The 17,165-nt window shown below is 39.4% G+C and overlaps 2 protein-coding genes across 5 annotated transcripts; both read right to left on the bottom strand.

Moving 5' to 3' along the window:
- Nucleotides 1-2,916: 2,916 nt before the first annotated feature.
- On the bottom strand, nucleotides 2,917-6,825 carry endou2 (endonuclease, polyU-specific 2). 2 transcript variants are annotated; one of them, XM_026182316.1, is made up of 7 exons: nucleotides 6,323-6,825; nucleotides 5,414-5,566; nucleotides 4,892-4,997; nucleotides 4,656-4,777; nucleotides 4,201-4,313; nucleotides 3,523-3,676; nucleotides 2,917-3,287 (listed from the first exon to the last, which is right to left on the bottom strand). In XM_026182316.1, exons 2-7 carry the CDS (start codon nucleotides 5,513-5,515, stop codon nucleotides 3,033-3,035), a joined length of 852 nt encoding a protein of 283 aa, XP_026038101.1. In that variant the 5' UTR covers nucleotides 5,516-5,566; nucleotides 6,323-6,825; the 3' UTR covers nucleotides 2,917-3,032. The 2 variants fall into 2 exon arrangements, with proteins under 2 accessions (XP_026038101.1, XP_026038100.1); XM_026182315.1 differs by having other exon boundaries at nucleotides 5,414-5,569.
- A 3,206-nt stretch (nucleotides 6,826-10,031) lies between these two features.
- On the bottom strand, nucleotides 10,032-15,843 carry rnf14 (ring finger protein 14). Of its 3 annotated transcripts, none has more exons than XM_026182314.1 (9): nucleotides 15,678-15,843; nucleotides 14,897-15,055; nucleotides 14,062-14,123; nucleotides 13,781-13,934; nucleotides 12,858-13,243; nucleotides 12,533-12,761; nucleotides 12,134-12,306; nucleotides 11,473-11,603; nucleotides 10,032-11,359 (listed from the first exon to the last, which is right to left on the bottom strand). In XM_026182314.1, the coding sequence occupies exons 2-9, from the start codon at nucleotides 15,045-15,047 to the stop codon at nucleotides 11,296-11,298; spliced, it is 1,350 nt and encodes a 449-aa protein (XP_026038099.1). In that variant the 5' UTR covers nucleotides 15,048-15,055; nucleotides 15,678-15,843; the 3' UTR covers nucleotides 10,032-11,295. The 3 variants fall into 3 exon arrangements, with proteins under 3 accessions (XP_026038099.1, XP_026038097.1, XP_026038098.1); XM_026182312.1 differs by having other exon boundaries at nucleotides 14,062-14,192; XM_026182313.1 differs by lacking the exon at nucleotides 15,678-15,843 and adding an exon at nucleotides 15,171-15,657 and having other exon boundaries at nucleotides 14,062-14,192.
- Nucleotides 15,844-17,165: the final 1,322 nt, after the last annotated feature.

Genomic DNA, 17,165 nt, shown 5'->3' on the forward strand with positions numbered 1-17,165 from the left:
TAGATATTTAGTAAAGGTGATCACAAGGGAATCCCACCGACTAAAAAGGTATCAGTGCTTGCTGTACATATCTGTGGGTGCAGCAGCAGGAGCTCAGGGACTGGGGATGCTCTGCTGCAGAATCAGTTCGTTCTATCAATACAGTATTAAATGTTAACAGGTTGGATATAATAATCGTAGAGTAGACAGTGGTCCCTCATTTATTGCAGGGGTTCTCAGAATAACTAGCCCCTGGTCACAGTTCTCACAATTGATTCTCAAAGTGCAAACCTTTGTAGATTGCAAAACGTAAAAGTATTATTATGCCGCGGTTTGTCTTCATCTGCCCGCCACTTTCGTGCGCCTTTTTCCCTCACGGTGCAGGTGTCTATTTCCGAATGAGGCTCATAGTTATGGGTGTTTTTGTGCTGTTTTTTCTATTGGACGCGATGGTTATCAAAACCAAACGTGATAAATTTGGCAAGCGCAGGAGATTTGTCAATCAGGCTGCAGAATGCAATGCTGTACTGTGCAATAAAAAATCAGCGAAAAAGCAAAGCAGTGACGGATGAACAGCGGGACCACTGTGTGCTGTTTATTAATAAACAATAAAATATATTCCTAAATGACAACATGCATAAAAGCAGAACGGTATTTGTACGTCAGTGGAAAAATAGCGGTGGCTTGCTAGCTTTTGTGCGGCTTCCCGGGTCAGTGAAAACTTTCAAAAGAGAAATGAATGAACTTACCAGGTTGCCCGATCTCTTCACATATCTTCCTCCAAGCTCGGTCCTTTTTATTCCTGTCTCGGTACTGAAAGCAGCTGGTGTTGTACAGCTCCGAGTTGTTTGCTACCGCATTGATTAGCCTTCCCCTCCATTGAAGTATGAAAGGCTTTGGCTGGATCTGCCCCTCTGACTAGTAACGTCACGTCACAGCTCTGATGTGTCGCGGCGATTGCGCTGGAGTCAGATTTCCACTCGCGTAGACGCGAAACGCCGTATGCCAAATGCAACACAAACTCACGCGCGTGTTTTATTCGCAGTCAAACGCCAGACCGCTACTGACCCGTTTCCGCGTTTTTCGTTTTCGCGCGCAATCTGCTCCGATTTTCGCGGGCCCCATCGCGGTATCGCGCCTTTCCATGACTTTCATGTCTGACGCTCATTCGGTCATCCGTTGTGTGAACACACCGTAAGTCGAGCCGAAAGAACCGGCTCTTCCGGCTCTTTCGTCTCCAAACCGACTCTTCAGGTTGTTTTGTTGCTTTAATTAATTTATTATTAACAATAATATAAAATTATGCACAAAAGGAATTACTAATGTAAAAAAAAAGTGGTTTTATTTATATATGTTTATATATAAATATATGCGGTGGCCCCTTGAGACAAAGCACGTACACATTTTTTATTTTTTTTTATTTTTTTACTATTTAATTTGTAAAAATGTGTATACACACACACACACACACACACGTAGGAAAATATTTAGTATACACATCCAGAAATGCATACACTATTATATATTGTACATATATTTATTCGTTTCAGGTTGGCCATTCTTGTATTTTGCTCGTTTGTGTTGTTGTGTTTGCACATCTCTGTTGCTTGTGGGGCTCGCACACAAGAATTTCACTCGCATGTGCTGTGCCAGTGTGCCTGCACATGTGATGTGACAATAAAAGTGATTTGATTTGATTTGATTTGAAACTCCAAAACACATTTCTAGAGTTAACTGAACTTCCAAAACAGAGCTACCTAGATCACTTAAATTACACAATTGAAAGCATATGTGTATTGTTTGTGTATTTATACACAAGCACTCATATATATTCAAATAATAAAAAAAAAAAAGTGTTCATTTACCTGTTACTACCACACACCAAATCCGGTCGTTGGTACTTGCTGGCTTGTGTAGCAACTAGGTAACAAAAGCTCAACACTGCGCCTAGCATCCTGGAGCACTTCTGTTGTCTTTTGTACGTGTTTTGGAGTTTTTACGTTTAATATTAGGCAAAGATAACACAAGTAAATACAATTTTTTTTAATTTTATAATTAAAAATTAAAAATTAAATTTATGAAATCATGATTTAGCAGCGATTAACCATATTTTCTGGAAAGTTCAGATCAATTTCACTAGCCAAACCCAGGCCTGATTAGTGCCAGACCTGTTGAATCAAGAAAACACTTCATTTGAACCTGTTTGACAAAGTAAAGTCTGAAAGATCTATAAAAGCAAACATCATGCCACCATCAAAATAAACTCAAGAACAGATGATAAACAAAATCACTGATATCTATCAGTCTGGAAAGGACTCAGAACAACATCTAAAGAACTGCAGACCTCACTTTCCTCATTTAAGGTCAGAGTTCATGATTCAACAATAAGAACTGGACAAAAATGGCCTCCATGGGACGATCTTCAAGACTGGCTGATGTGATCTGAAACGCATCAGCCAGTCCACCTCTGAATGACTCAAAAAAATCCCCCACACACATAAAAATCAATAAAAGAAAAAACAAAAGAATATTTTGCAGAGTCCTACTCAAAGTCCAGCCTTAAATCAGACTGAGATGCTTTGGCATGACCTCAAACAGGCCATTCGTGTTCAAAAACTCTCCAGTGTTGCTGCCAGTTATTAGGTCTAGGGAGCAATTCATTTTTTAATAGGGTCAAGTATGTTTATGTTTTTTTCTCTTAATAAATTAAATCATTACTTAAAAATTACAGGTTTTTATTTACTCTGGTTATCTTTGTCTAGTATTAAAATGTATTTAATGACCTAAAATGTTAAGAAAGATTAAGAAAAAATGTAAAATAGAGATAAAGATAGATCAGTATCCGGCTTCAGACTTCAGAGACTCATCAGTTATTTCCCATCACGTAATCCGTAGCACACTCTCAAAACAGAAACAAAGGCAATGCAGTTAGCTCTTGGAAGGTTTTATTGTATCTTTATGTAAAATAAAAAGACAACAACAATACCTATGACACTTTGTACCCAAGCTTAAGTGATGGGGAAGTTGTATGTCAGATGTATTTTCTAGTCGAGTTACCGAGGGTTCAGGTACCTGAGGAGCACAGGGTAGGTGGTACCTATATGCTTCTGGTTGTAGTGGTGGCAAACAATCTCCATGTCGTACAAACTGAACTGGACTTTGACGCGTTCATTAGGCGAGGTGAGGAAACAGAGAGTGTAGAGGGCGAACTCGAACTCGGGACTGACTCCGATGAAGATGCTGCCCTTGGGCTTTATACCGTTCTTCCAGCTAAACTGTAGCGCCAGGATGTGTTTGTTCTCATCGGGCTGCGGTAGGGGCAAAATGAAAAAGCCGGTTAGGCAGGGAGAAATGAGTCAGATTGTTTGACAGATATTTGCTGACAGTGGAGAAAAGGCAGGAAAGAAATTACTGATAAATATACAGGGAAAAAGTAACCTGAATACATTTTTGAATATCTGTCTAAATAGTTAAAAGTAAAGTACCAGAGAAAAGAACTTCTTTGCCTGAGTTTAATTAAAGAAAGTCTTAAGAATAGTATACCTGGGGTGAATGTGCAGTGACACTGTAGCCTTTGTAATCAATATGGCCCAGCTTCTCTTGTAAGTATAGCTGGATCCAGTTGTGAAAACCAATAACAGTCCTCCCCCCTCTTGTCTCTCCAACAAACACGTGTTCAAAGCCCGAAGAGTCTGGCCTGAAGAGAGACAAAAAGGGCAATGTCAGAAGTTTACAGCCACTCATCATGGGCGTGAATGCCACAGTAGTTTTCCTTGACAATTGCAGATTCCAAGATTGCGAGTTTAAACGATCATACATATGTACAAGTTATTTGGATGTGTCTTTGCTTTGCTTTGCCAGGATCTGGAAGAAGACCCACTCAGATGAGATGAAATTGGTTATAATGTTCAGGAACAACCCAGGAACCACCAAGGCTCCAGACTGCCATGAACTGGAAACTGCTGGACCAGCAGTGTTGCTGTCCACAGTGAAGCCAGTTTTACATCAACATGGACTGAGAGGTTACCGGCCAAAAAAGAAGCTGCTCCAAAATCGATGCCTTAAATTTGCAGCTGCCCACATGGACAAGCCAATCCTGAACACTTTTTTTTTCTTCCATTTGACAGCACTGACTCTGAATGTATCTGCCACACAGAGCCAGTTTGTCAGCCTGTATTTACCATCGCGGTGCTGAATTCCACTGACGCAGATTCCACCCACCTGCTGGATCCTCTCCTCGCATAAAGCTCAAACCAGATCCTGTACAGCTGCTTCTTGAATTCTGTCTCATCCTCAGGCGAAAGATGCTTCTTGACCAGGTATTTATGGGCTATCTAAAAAATAGAAGAACTTATTACAAAATGCTTATAGCTCAGTTAGCAGGGTGGCTCGAGATGAAAGCGCTAGTTGGTCCGATCAGGACTTAAATATCTCAAATACCTTTAACCCACAGAGGATAAATCCTAATTATTTAGTGATCCCATGAGTTTATCTCTTCCACCATTAGTAGGTGAAACTGGAACAAACCTCCACAGACAAATAAGTGCTACTAACATCCGTTTGTTTTTTTTTTGTTCCTGTCATAGAAAGCCATTGATAATATTTCTTCATCCTCTGTATTTAATAATGACACTAACCTACGATGGCGAACATAGTCAAATGCCCCTCATAGGTACCTTCATGGTGGGAGTCTGAACGATGGAGTCCAGGAACTTGTGGTTCTCTGCCACTTCCTCAGGAGTTACAATTTCTGGCTTACCGGTGTCACTCTCATAGTTATCCAGCAGGGAGATAAAGGCTGCAAAGATCAACAGAGGCACATTTCAGTGGCACATTACGTCATTAAACAATGTTTAGGGCTGCTCAGTCCTATAAACATGGATGATAACAATACAGTGCCTAGTGCACTTACCTAAAAAAGTCTCCTTTTTGAAAATGTTCTCATCGACAAAGGTAAACAGTGGATATCCCGCCCCGTCATTGTTGTCATTGATGTTCATGCTGTCTCCAGCTTTTCCCTGAAACAGGAAGAACAGTGCTTTTCATAAAATGCTCCTCATGTATGCTTCCAGTGATATCTTTTCCTTTACTCTTACTTGTGCCTCCAAAATGTAAGTATTACTACTACGTGGTAAAAAATACAAGTAGAAAGTTTGTCCAAATTAGGAAGACCTACAATAAAAATTTCCATAAATATCGACGGTTTCTATCACAAAGATCTAACCTTTACCTTTACAGTAGGTCTCTAAGTTTCCGGGCTTTGACTTTTTTACTGAGTAAAGCTCATTCAGAGCTAAAAACTTGAGCTCTATTTGCAGGAGAAGAACAGTGCCTGTTTTGAGGTGTAATGCAGACTGTCAGATATCGTCATAAGTTTGCAATATATACTATTATCTACAACAGGTGTCTGTGTGTGTCTGAGTGCGTGATGCACCTGAAGGGAGATCCTGTAGTCTTTTCCAGGCTTTAGTCTGTTGATATCATTGTCCCATAGCTCCTGCACCATGGCTGACAGCTCTCTGTCACTCTCAATCATGATATGACCGCTTGCAGATGTGCTGTGGATGCTCTCTCTTTCCAGTATGTGCTTCTGACAGGAGAGGAACAGTTACTGAAGCCTCTGCTTAACTCGAGCTTTAAGCTTCAGAGGTGAACAACACCATAAAACTATTTTTCACATATAAAAAGTGTAAAGCACAGGTACGCTAATGCATGTAGGCATACAATAATGTATTTCTGCTCTTTTTGAACTTGTTTAAGTGACCCATCAGATTAAATATAATACTCACTTATGTGTAAAAAGCTTTTCAGAAATATTTAACTTTGAGGTGATGTGTGTGCAAACAGAGGTTATAAATCAGTTTATACAAATGGTTTTGGCTATTTGAGTACAGCATTTTAGCCCAACCATTTACATGTTGTTGTTTTTTTAAATAAAGAATGTATTTATTATATAAATAATTAGATATAATAAATAGCCATTTCCCACTGAGGAAAATGTCAGCTTTATCATAAATAACTAGATATTTCAAGCTACTTAAATAAGCACTGTTAATCATTTCTGTGTCACTATAAGGTCCTTTTTATGGTTAGTGGTTTATTATCTTTTGTAACTGAGTTGATGTTCTTAACTTTAGTATTTTATTTTATTTATTTGTACATTTCAACGTTTTAGATAGATACATGAAAGCGATTCACAAGGCTGTCCTAAGTGACTCGGCACTGTAAAAACATAATAGCTTCAACTGCTTAATCTAGCTTAAACACTATTGCATTCAACAAACGTGGCTGACATAGATTCACACATTGCATCCCATCAGCCACCACATCAAAATCCACTGACCTTCTCCTCTGTCTGTCCTCCTGCTTTAATAAATCAAATCAATGATTTGAGGGTTAGTGAAGTATCTCAGTGCTGGTCAGGTGCTGCTCGTGCTGGTTGCCGTGCAGGTGTGTTTAGAGGCATAGTAATAGTCCAGCCATGTAGTCAATCAGTGTGTATGGAGAAAGGCAGGCATGGGCTGGGGGAGCGAACAGAGACCACGAGGCAGGGGATGGGACAGGACAGGAGAGAGGGGCCGTTTTAAAGGGTTATCCCCTGTCAGCAACTCTGACCAAAGGGATCACACTATGTTGTCGTCTCTTTTCAGTCTCACACTAAAACGTGGGGTCTTTGTTTCTTTAGAATTTCATTGTTTCTCTGTCTGTCACAGCATAACCTCTGAATTACAGGGTAAATATGGGTCATATTTCAGGTAATAAGATTTTGTTAATGGTTAAAGTTCACTTAAACATCTACATAGAACCAAGGTCTTGTACGAAACACGATTGGGGTTTTTTTTTGTTGGGTTTTTTTTACAAGTCATTGACCTCACCATTTCAGATTAAAAGCTTGATTAAAGCATTTTAAAACAAGATTTTAAAGTCTTCAACAAATTAAATTTAAGGAGGAGCTAATACAACTTTTTACTTTTATAATAATTTTATTTATTTAAAAAAATCCCGAAAATATTTATATATAATGTGGCCTTCGTGGAATTAGAATAGAAGAGTTTTATTTTGTGTTATCTTTTTGTAATATACAATTTCTTGTGGCCGTCTGAGTGTTTTAATTTTCAGAAAAATACAATCCCAGGCTTCTTTCTTTTTTTTAACCTTGTTTCTACTACTGAAAAAATGTCTGGCAGAATTAAGTCTAAGAGATGAGCAAAATTATCTTATGTCTAAATCTCAAAATTGCCATTTTGAAAGTTTAAGTTGCTTCTAAAGAAGCTAAAATTTTAAGATCCCTAATTCAATTTTTTAAGTCATTAAGTTGAAACTATCTAACCAGATTCTTACTCTGGATGGCATTACCTTGGCTTCCAGTAACACTGTGAGGAACCTTGGAGTCATTTTTGACCAGGATATGTTCTTCAATGTACATATATAGGTATCAACTATCTTAATTGCCCCTTGGGGGTGAATAAAGTTTTCGTGGCTTGACTTTGACTTGACTTGATATTAAACAAATATGTAGGACTGTTTTCTTCCATTTGTGCAATATCTCTAAAATTAGAAATATCCTGTCTCAGAGTGATGCTGAAAAACTAGTTCATGCATTCATTACTTCCAGGCTGGACTACTGTAATTCATTATTATCAGGAAGTCCTAAAAACTCGCTGAAAAGCCTTCAGCTAATCCAAAATGCTGCAGCAAGAGTACCGACAGGGACTAGAAAGAGAGAGCAGATTTCTCCTGTATTGGCTTCCATTCATTGGCTCCTTGTTAAATCCAGAATTGAATTCAAAATCCTGCTCCTCACATACAAGGTCTTAAACAATCAGTCTCCATCTTATCTTAATGATCTTATAGTAGCATATCACCATTAGTGCACTTTGCTCTCGCACTGCAGGCTTACTTGTTGTTCCCAGAGTATTTAAAAGTAGAATGGGAGGCAGAGCCTTCAGTTTTCAGGCCCCTCTTCTATGGAACCAGCTTCTAGCTTGGATTGGGGAGACAGACACTATCTGTACTTTCAAGATTAGGCTTAAAACTTTCTTTTTTGCTAAAGCATATAGTTAGGGCTGGATCAGGTGACTCTGAATTCTTCCTTAGTTACACTGCAATAGGTTTAGGCTGCTGGGGGGTTTCCATGATGCACTGAGTGTTTCTTCTTCAGTCACCTTTCTCACTCACTATATGTTAATACACCTCTCTACATTGAATTATATTTGTTATTAATCTCTGTCTCTCTTCCACAGCATGTCTTTCATCCTGTCTTCCTTCTCTCACCCCAACCGGTCGCAGCAGATGGCCCCGCCCCTCCCTGAGCCTGGTTCTGCCGGAGGTTTCTTCCTGTTAAAAGGGAGTTTTTCCTTCCCACTGTCGCCAAAGTGGTTGCTCAGAGGGGGTCATATGATTGTTGGGTTTTTCTCTGTACGCATTATTGTAGGGTCTACCTTACAGTTTAAAGCGCCTTGAGGGGACTGTTTGTTGTGATTTGGCGCTGTATGAATAAAATTGAATTGAAAGTTTAGTTTTAACCATTACTGAGCATTATTAGCAGCATAACCAACATTATTTTGTGTCTCCCATTTTTAGGTGTCTTTTATATGATAAGAGCATAGATATGTTTTCATAGCATCTGTTTTGTAGAAACTACAAATAGAAGATTTAGTTTAGCAAAATTTGATTTCACTTTGCTAATCATCTCCTAACCAAGCTAGCTTAACCCTTTTACAAGCTTAGCAACCAACCAAAGCTTGTTTAAATTGCTTATGTAACATTAGTAGTGAGATTTTTATTAATTTAATTCATATGCATGAATATGACAATTTATTAACTACTATCAGTGAATATTTATATTGTAACATTTTATGTCCTCTGACATTAAACATGACATCATCTGATCATTTTAAAAAACCTATATAAAATGATTATTTATTGTTAGTTTCTTTGGAGCCTTGGCACAAGTGTAAGAAAGTAAACTTTTTTTCTTTCAAGGAAAGTTATTTAATCAGTTCACTTTTTTTTTTTTTTATAAACACAATTCAGTACCAGTGTGACATGTTTCTATTCAGGTGTTCAATCTGTGGGCCTTTGCTAACGTGACCTTAGTTAATCTAGAGCAAGTGTGGGCAATACTTTCTTTCCAAAGAGCTGCTTTAACCTAACCACTTTATGGTAAGAGTGTAGACTTTTACCACTCATCTGAACCAGAAACCTGAATTGTGTAATGCACGTGCAAAATAAGTTTTTTCGGACCTCTGCAGAAACAAGAAAAATATATACCCTACATTTAAATATGACACTGTTGGTCATGTGAAATCTCACATTCATTTTGTTGTAACCGTGTAAGAGAAAAAGATTCTGTTGAAATAATAGCGATGATTTTTAAAAAAAAAAAAAAACTGAAGCCAACGCAGTCAAAACAGGGGTCACACCAAGACTTTCAATAAAACTTACCACTGTGGAAACAGCCCTCAGCCCTGACCTCAGTAAGCAGTGGACGGATGAGCTTGTGCGCTCCGTATCTTATTTCAGGTCATACTGAATAAAACATCAAGTTCATTTTGTAAATTGTTTTCAGGAACCTAAAGAAGTCCAGCGGCTTTCAAGCACAAGACTGTCAGAAAGCAGGACTAAGTCAGTAGCCAACAAACATGCAGTTTCATGGGTACATCAGGTTTCAAAAGACAGAGACGGTGTCAAAAATTCATCCTGAGGCTTCAATATAGGACTTCACAAACCTGAGTAATGTCACAGTACTTTCGTCCATCTGTTATACTGTATATCCACTTTGCCCACAGTAATGATGGCTCATAACATGTGGGCAAAGTGATACACTGCAAGACAATCATGACATTTACATTATGTTTAGTGCATCAGGAAGTTTTCACTAAATTACTGACAACAGAGGCAAGCATTTCAAATATTAATAACCCGTTAAACTGTTTACACTGTGCTGTTTTCAGTATTACTCTTAAGGTCAGCGTTCAAACCTCAACCTACAGTTGTGTCTATTCATGTGCAGTTTTATGCTGGCACCAAGACATGAAATGAAACAGACAAAATGTTAAGTAAGAATTTTTACTTTGAGGAACAGTTAATTGCAATGCAAATCAACATGCTTTGCAGGACAGACCAAATCATTCAGTGCTAAAAAAGAACAGATTTGCTGCAGGGTTCAATTCAGAACAGAACTGCTTGCATTAGAAATTTGCCCTTTCACTCTAATGTAAATGAAGTAATACAATACAAACTAATTTTTGTATCTGTGGATATAATTAAACTATTTGGCCTCACTTTGACACTAATTAGTGGCAACATTAAGGAGTAGATCTATTCGATTATATCATTTCTCACACCAATCCCTGAATGAAATTAAAGCAACACATACCCTAATGAGCAATCGTTAAACCATTGATTCTCAAAAGTATCTAAGCCACTTTCCTCTATTATTTAGTTCTGTACAGAAATATAATAAAACCAATACCAACCAATCCAATGAAATAAATTTTAACCTGCTTTGACTTTGTGCAATGACTCAGCTAAACTTGTTTATGAAAGACTACGGAGTAGGCTCTGTAAATAGCACCCTGTGTCTTTGGGAGGCATGGGGGTTTTCCCATAATGCCTAGAACTAAAACAAAGCACAACTTCCAGTTTTGAAATTATGTGTGAGTAACACATCTCTGGGTTTGTCTCCATTTCTTTAAAGCTTTATCTTAATTGTATTTGTTATATCACGAAATTTAAAAAAAACAAAGGTTTTCATGCCATACCTTTGATAAATGAAAAATCTGATTAGATTGTTAATGTGACGTGAATAATGACAAAGTGGGACAAAGACGGTTCCAGTTTTCCTCTTAACACTGGAAAGGCAGAAAAAGCACCTGAAATTGAGCAAACTGAGCTTAACTAGTGGTTCCATTATTAGTTCCTAAACTTTATAAACCTGCAGGACAGGAAGTGCATGTCTACTTGAAAAGAGAAAATCTAGACATGTACAACCAATATAATGTTGACCTGTATAAGTCTGAAATTCAAACAGCATTTCCAATGATTTAGCCCAGTGACCCAGTCAGGTGCAGAAAACTGTGCTGCCAATCAATAACCACATATCTAAATACCCATTATTGATGTACAAACCAAAACAGCAATTTTAATGTTACCATGTTAACAAAGACATAATAGTGACATGGTAGGGTTATGGTGGCTGTAGTTGCACTGTTTGGCCAATGCAGGCATATTGAAGTCACAGATGAAGTGGTGGCTATGTGAGAGATAAAGTGCGTTCAAATTGAGCATACAGCAGTGAAGCACTGCACAGTGTCAGTCCTCCTCATCACTCCAGAAGGCATCATCATCTTCATCAGGATCCACACCGAGAAAAAGCCTGCAACAAGAAAGAAAAGATGCATTCACAAACAATACGTAATGTAAATATAATATCAATAAGCCTAACTTGGGGGAGGGGGTTAAAAAAAAGAAGGAAAAAAAATCTCTTACTGGTTGTAACAAGGTGAATGTGGGTTGTTAAAGTGACTGTATGGGTTGACTTTGCTGAGGACGCCCAGGCACAGCCAACAGAAGTACTGCTTACAAGAGGTGCAGGTCATCTTGTTACAGCCATCAACTTTCTGAAGAGACACAGAAACGATACATTAGCTACAACTGGGATAATCTGGAAGCGAACGCAAGATTTTTCACAGACAGAACAGAAAAAAATAACGACATATGACGCCTCAGTCACTGGCCTAAAGATCACTAGGCAACCCCTTGGCAACCTGGTTAGACAGTGGTTTCCAGGTAATAAAAAAAGTTGCTCTGCGATTGCCTTGGCTGCTGGCAGATTGCCAGAGTCTCTCGTCAAGGATTTCATAGACTTCAATGAAAGCTCTTAACAACTGCTCACCGGGCATTAACGGAAATAAACATGTGACACAAACGCAGACAATGATTCCAGGAGTAAACATTTCCCCCTAGCAAACATGAGTTGCTAGGATGTTTCTAGGCCAGTACGTTTTAAGGAGCAATTTTTGACTGGTGGCTGCAGTTCATTTTGGAGACCGTCTGATGACAATAAACATTCAATTTTACAAAAATCTGAACCATGATGCTCAAGTCAAAGCCAGTTCTACTTCACTGTTAACAACAGGGAAAGCCCAACCTGTATATTGGTTCCACAGCGCGGGCAGCATTTGCAGTTCTCACTGAGCCAGTCTCTGCTAAAGGACTCCTCAACTGCTTTCTGGATTACCCTTTTCCCATAGCGTTGCTCCATGAACTTTTGCCCTGAAGCAGTAGCAGACAGGTACTCATCTCTCAGGTTACGCAGTTCCTCTGTAGGGAAAAAAACAAAACAAAAACACTGGTTTGAACATGAAGATGTGTTGATGGCATGTCTTTAAACAAAGAAATCTTCACACCAATGTACAGAATCTGGTGGACAAAGACAACATTTTGATATTGGAGACTTTCTGGTTTCTACTACAAAATTTGTAGGTCGAGTTAACTGACCAATCAGATTTGCTTCTAAAGAAAACTATTAAAGTTTCAGTGGCATTACCTGCACGAATTTTACAGTGGGAGACACCGTGATACCCCAGCTTGCACAGTGTGCAAAAAGCATACTGGCATGCTGAGCAAATGCCCATGGTTGTGTCTGGCTCCATCATTACAGCGGTACCACAGGACTGACGGGGACAGTAGACCACATCAGCCATAAGGTCCAAACTGGACTGAAGGAGCAAACGGTCATATCTGGCAAACAGCTCCTCGTCCACGAGCTGTTTCACCTGAAACATAAAGGCAGACAGGAAAGGAAAGCAGGGTAGGCGCTGACGGTAGGGTGAGTTGGACTTTAATTGAACGGACTCATAAATCACAAATACCTGTGACGGTGTGGCTAAAGAGGTACATTTGGGCTCCGGGCAGTTAAGGCACTGAACATTGCCATCCCTTATTTGGATCTGGAAGTATTCAGTCATGCAGGCCTTGCAGTATACATGTTGGCACTCCTTAAAGCAGAGACAGTTTGAGCCCAGCTTCTCTACAAAGCAGATTCCACAGCAGAACACTCTGCTGTCGAACACCCTCTGCCGCTGCGCCTCGTCAAAGTCTAGGAGCTGAGGTAGAAGGTCGGCACGCGGGTCCATCAAAAGGACAGTCCTCGGGTCCAGCTGAGAAGACGATGAAATCTTCTGTTCAGACTTGGAATTCATCAATTCTTTTTTCTTTTCTTCTGCTTTTTCAGGATGGCCCCCAAACTGCACCATAGCTAGGACAAAAAAGCAAAAGACAAATTTGCACCATTTATAAACATAAAATGCAATCTGTACATATGAATTACAAACAGAAAAAAATGCCTGAGATGTGAACAATGTGTACAAGTGTGTGTACCAATGCACATGACAGGGAAACAATTAATAGCTTTCAACCTTCCATCTTTCCAGTTCAACTTTCAGGGGAAAAAAGTGGATACCACCAATGAGATGTTAGATAGCCATCAGCAAAACAATGAGAAAACTGAGATCCTCACACCCAGGATGCCTACGTGTGCATCAAGTATTCTGCAACTGAGAAGCATCCAAAATGTTCATTTTAGGCTCAGTGCAGCTAAAGCACTGACAGTGTCCATGTTATGCTATTTTGGAATGTGGATAATTTCAACTAACGGCTAAGAAGACATGGCGAGGTTAAATAACATTAACAAATCGAATGTTTTGAGCCAGTTTGTCCCAGTGTGCATAGTGTGTGGTGTGAAGTATCTATGCTCTAATTTTCACTGCACGGTCGGGTTTTCTTCACTCATTACCTGCCTTACTTCCTCCCCTTATGATTTCAAGAGGTGACTGGATACCCAGAAAGCCCAGAGCCTCTTCTTTGAGGAACTGGATCCATGTGAAAAGAATCACACAACCCTGATTCTCCTCCCACAGCTCATCCAGTCGTCGGCATAGAGAGCTCATCTGAGGTGACATTGAGAAAGGTTTTGATATTTACGATGTACTGTTGACTCACAATTTGAATATCCCAACATGTCCAGTACTTCTTGTGGCACAATAAAGGATTATCTGAGTTGTTATGAGTCCGTACCTGTGCTCTGGTCATCCATTTACAGCTGAGAGTGAAGAGCGGTGGGGCTGTAGAGGGATAGTCTGCAGGAATCTCAAAGTTGACCACCAAAGGAGGTAGGAAGGAGACATTATATTCAGTTTTATTCTCTCCTGTGATAGACAGAAGAGACTTCATTACATTTCTTATTAGTGCATGATTAGGAGGGAATAACTGAATTAACCCTCTGCACCCCATATTAGCTGTGGATGGCCAAACTCGCATACGATATGAAAAGGTAATCATATTTATATAAGGAAAAGTTGAATTTTTAGGACACTTGAGTCCAACATGTTGTTGTTTAGCGAGCTTGTTGTCAGCTACATGGAGACCGGGAAGGATTGCATGTCTAACCTGCTGACACTAACTGTGACAATATCGGTAATAAATAAGTATGTTTATGCAAGTTTTCCTATGTTAAAGTCCTGACTTCAGCACAGATGAGGCTTGAGGTGAGGAGGGGGATGAGATGGAGGCAGGAAGGAGAGAGTAATGCTGTAGGATGCAAACGAAAAGATGAAAATATCAATGTAAACATCTTAAATGGCCACATGCAGTTTGAAAAAGCTATCTCTAATCTTTGAATAAAACAAACTAATAATTACTTAAGCTTTAATCATGTTTATCACCATATACCCATTGCCATTTCTTTCAGGAATCTGGAAGATCTTAATAAAATTATATTAAGGTACAGAGGGTTAGGGTTAGCCCATCTTCTCCAACGCATCCTGAAAAGCGCTTTATTATTATGAAACCTGTCAGATTTTTCCCCACAGCTTGCTTTTCTTTCTTTGCAAAGCCTACCGGACAGCTGTACCTTTGACTACCACTTTGAAATCTGGAGGGAGCTCCAGACAGAGCTGGATCTCTCCCCCCTGTGCAGACTCTGCCCGATGAAATTCCTCTTCATCGTAGATACTTGCTAAAGCAAGCAGCTCATCCTCCTGGGCTTCCTTGTCCTCAGACATTTACATTCCTGCATTAACGGTGTGTGACAAACATTTATTATTAGAAATATCATGACAAATCCTGACAAACCGCTAGCACACGTTAATACTGACAGAAAGCTAAAAACAAAAGCAGCAACTTGCATTTTGTCCTCAGAAACATAACGTTTTCCTGCATTCACAGTTTGCAGCTTGGTTAACCGTGGTTTTCCCGGAACTCTTTTTATATAACAATGACTAATCACCTGACAGCAAAGTACAGTTTCCTGTGATATAACGTCAGCTTACCGTAGCTAACGTCATGCTACAGTGTGGCCCAAAAGTTAGCAAGCTAGCTAGAAAAAGTTTACTTATCTATGTCAGACGTATTCCTAACTCCATCCTAATTTAACAGCAAGTAAATCTGAACCGTGAGTCAGCTTCAAACTAGAGGACAGCTCCGTAACTACCAAAGTAACTAGGGGAAACCCATCCAGGCTAGCTTGTTGTGCTAGCTCAAACAGTGGCTTCTTGGGGATCTCGGCCGTCCTCTAACTTTTCTTCTGTAGCAGCAACACAGCACTTTAGCTCGTCTACGCAACTAAGAACCCCTGCATAAGATCCCTAAGCCTCTAAGTACTAATTAACTATGGAAAAGTCAATGTTTCTTACCTTGTGCGGCCAAAGCACTAATGACTCCTGCCCGGACTTCTTTCTGTCATGGCGCGTCACCTTCAGGCTTGTGAGTGTATGACATCTTTACTTGCAATTTTGTTACGCTAAGAAGCAGCGACCTCATGGTATTTAAATAAATATTGTACCTCTGTAAGACTGTACGAATCTTAGTAAACATACACCACTTCATTAGGTACACCTCGAGTCACATGACTTGGACTCGAGTCAGACTCGAGTCATTAATTTTATGACTTTAGACTTGACTTGAAAAAATGTTCTAAGACTTGTGACTTGACTTGGACTTTTACACCAATGACTTGGGACTTGAATTGGACTTGAACCGGTTTACTTGAAAAGACTTGATATTTTACCCCAAATATAAAATTTAACATGCATATTATATAGAGATTGAAAATGTGACGTCATTCACGGGTAGAACCGCAAAGGATTCTGGGAACTCGTGGCAAGCGGTACTAGCGCACGCAGGCTTTCAATTGAAATCAGTCACACAGCGATAAAAAGAAACACAAAAATGTCAAGAAGCTGTTGTATTATTAACTGCAATAGCCGGTCGCATGACAGCCACGGGAAGCCGACGGGTAAAGAGATCGGTTGTTATCGGATTACGTCGTTGAAGAGAAATTGTTCAAGCCATGTTTCCGAAGTAACAAAGACAAGACGGATGGTCTGGATTGCAGCCATTCAAAGATCAAATATAACGTCCCAGAACACTCCAGCTCACAGGTTAGTCTGCTCCAAGCATTTACACGAAGGTCAGTGTTTTGTAGTAGTTAATACGTCATTTTCATAACATAATTAGTGATATAGGTTACAAGCAAGTCTGGCGCTGAACAGAAATTGTCGCGCTATGCTCCTTTGTTTATTGTGCATAAATAGTGAATTGTCCTGACACAATATTGCGTTTCGCTTCTGTTATTATGGTACATTGACAAAAACATATACTTTTATTCACAGGATAAAACAGGTTTTTTGTATCACTAATTGCCCAGTACGATTACAGCATACAGTATTATTGTCACTGCTACATTTCTGTGATGGGTACCAGAAATTATTTCCACTACTAATTAATTACCGTTGAGCTCAAAGGTCCTATTAATAAACGGTTAACGAATGTGTATTTATGACGACGATTTGTGAGACTGGTAAACTTATGATACGTACGATGGTCTTTCGTTCTACACGGTGCATTTCAAGGTCCTGCACCCATCCGTCGGTAAACTGTACCTGGGCTTGTTGCAGTGACCGGAAGTTACTAAACTTCATGAGTGTGTGCACTCACTCCAAGAACCGTATGATTATAAATATGCATATAAATATGCTAAGATGAGATAGCTGACTTCATCTAACTAGCAAATGTTGTCCAGGCTACGTTGGTGATGCAGTTTTTTTAATGTGTATGATATTTTTGTCATGCGATTTTAAAGCCGGTCCTACAACCGCATCCAAGAATAACATGCAGCTTAT

Source organism: Astatotilapia calliptera, chromosome 10 (genome assembly GCF_900246225.1).
Source record: "Astatotilapia calliptera chromosome 10, fAstCal1.2, whole genome shotgun sequence".
NCBI classification, from domain to species: Eukaryota; Metazoa; Chordata; class Actinopteri; order Cichliformes; family Cichlidae; genus Astatotilapia; species Astatotilapia calliptera.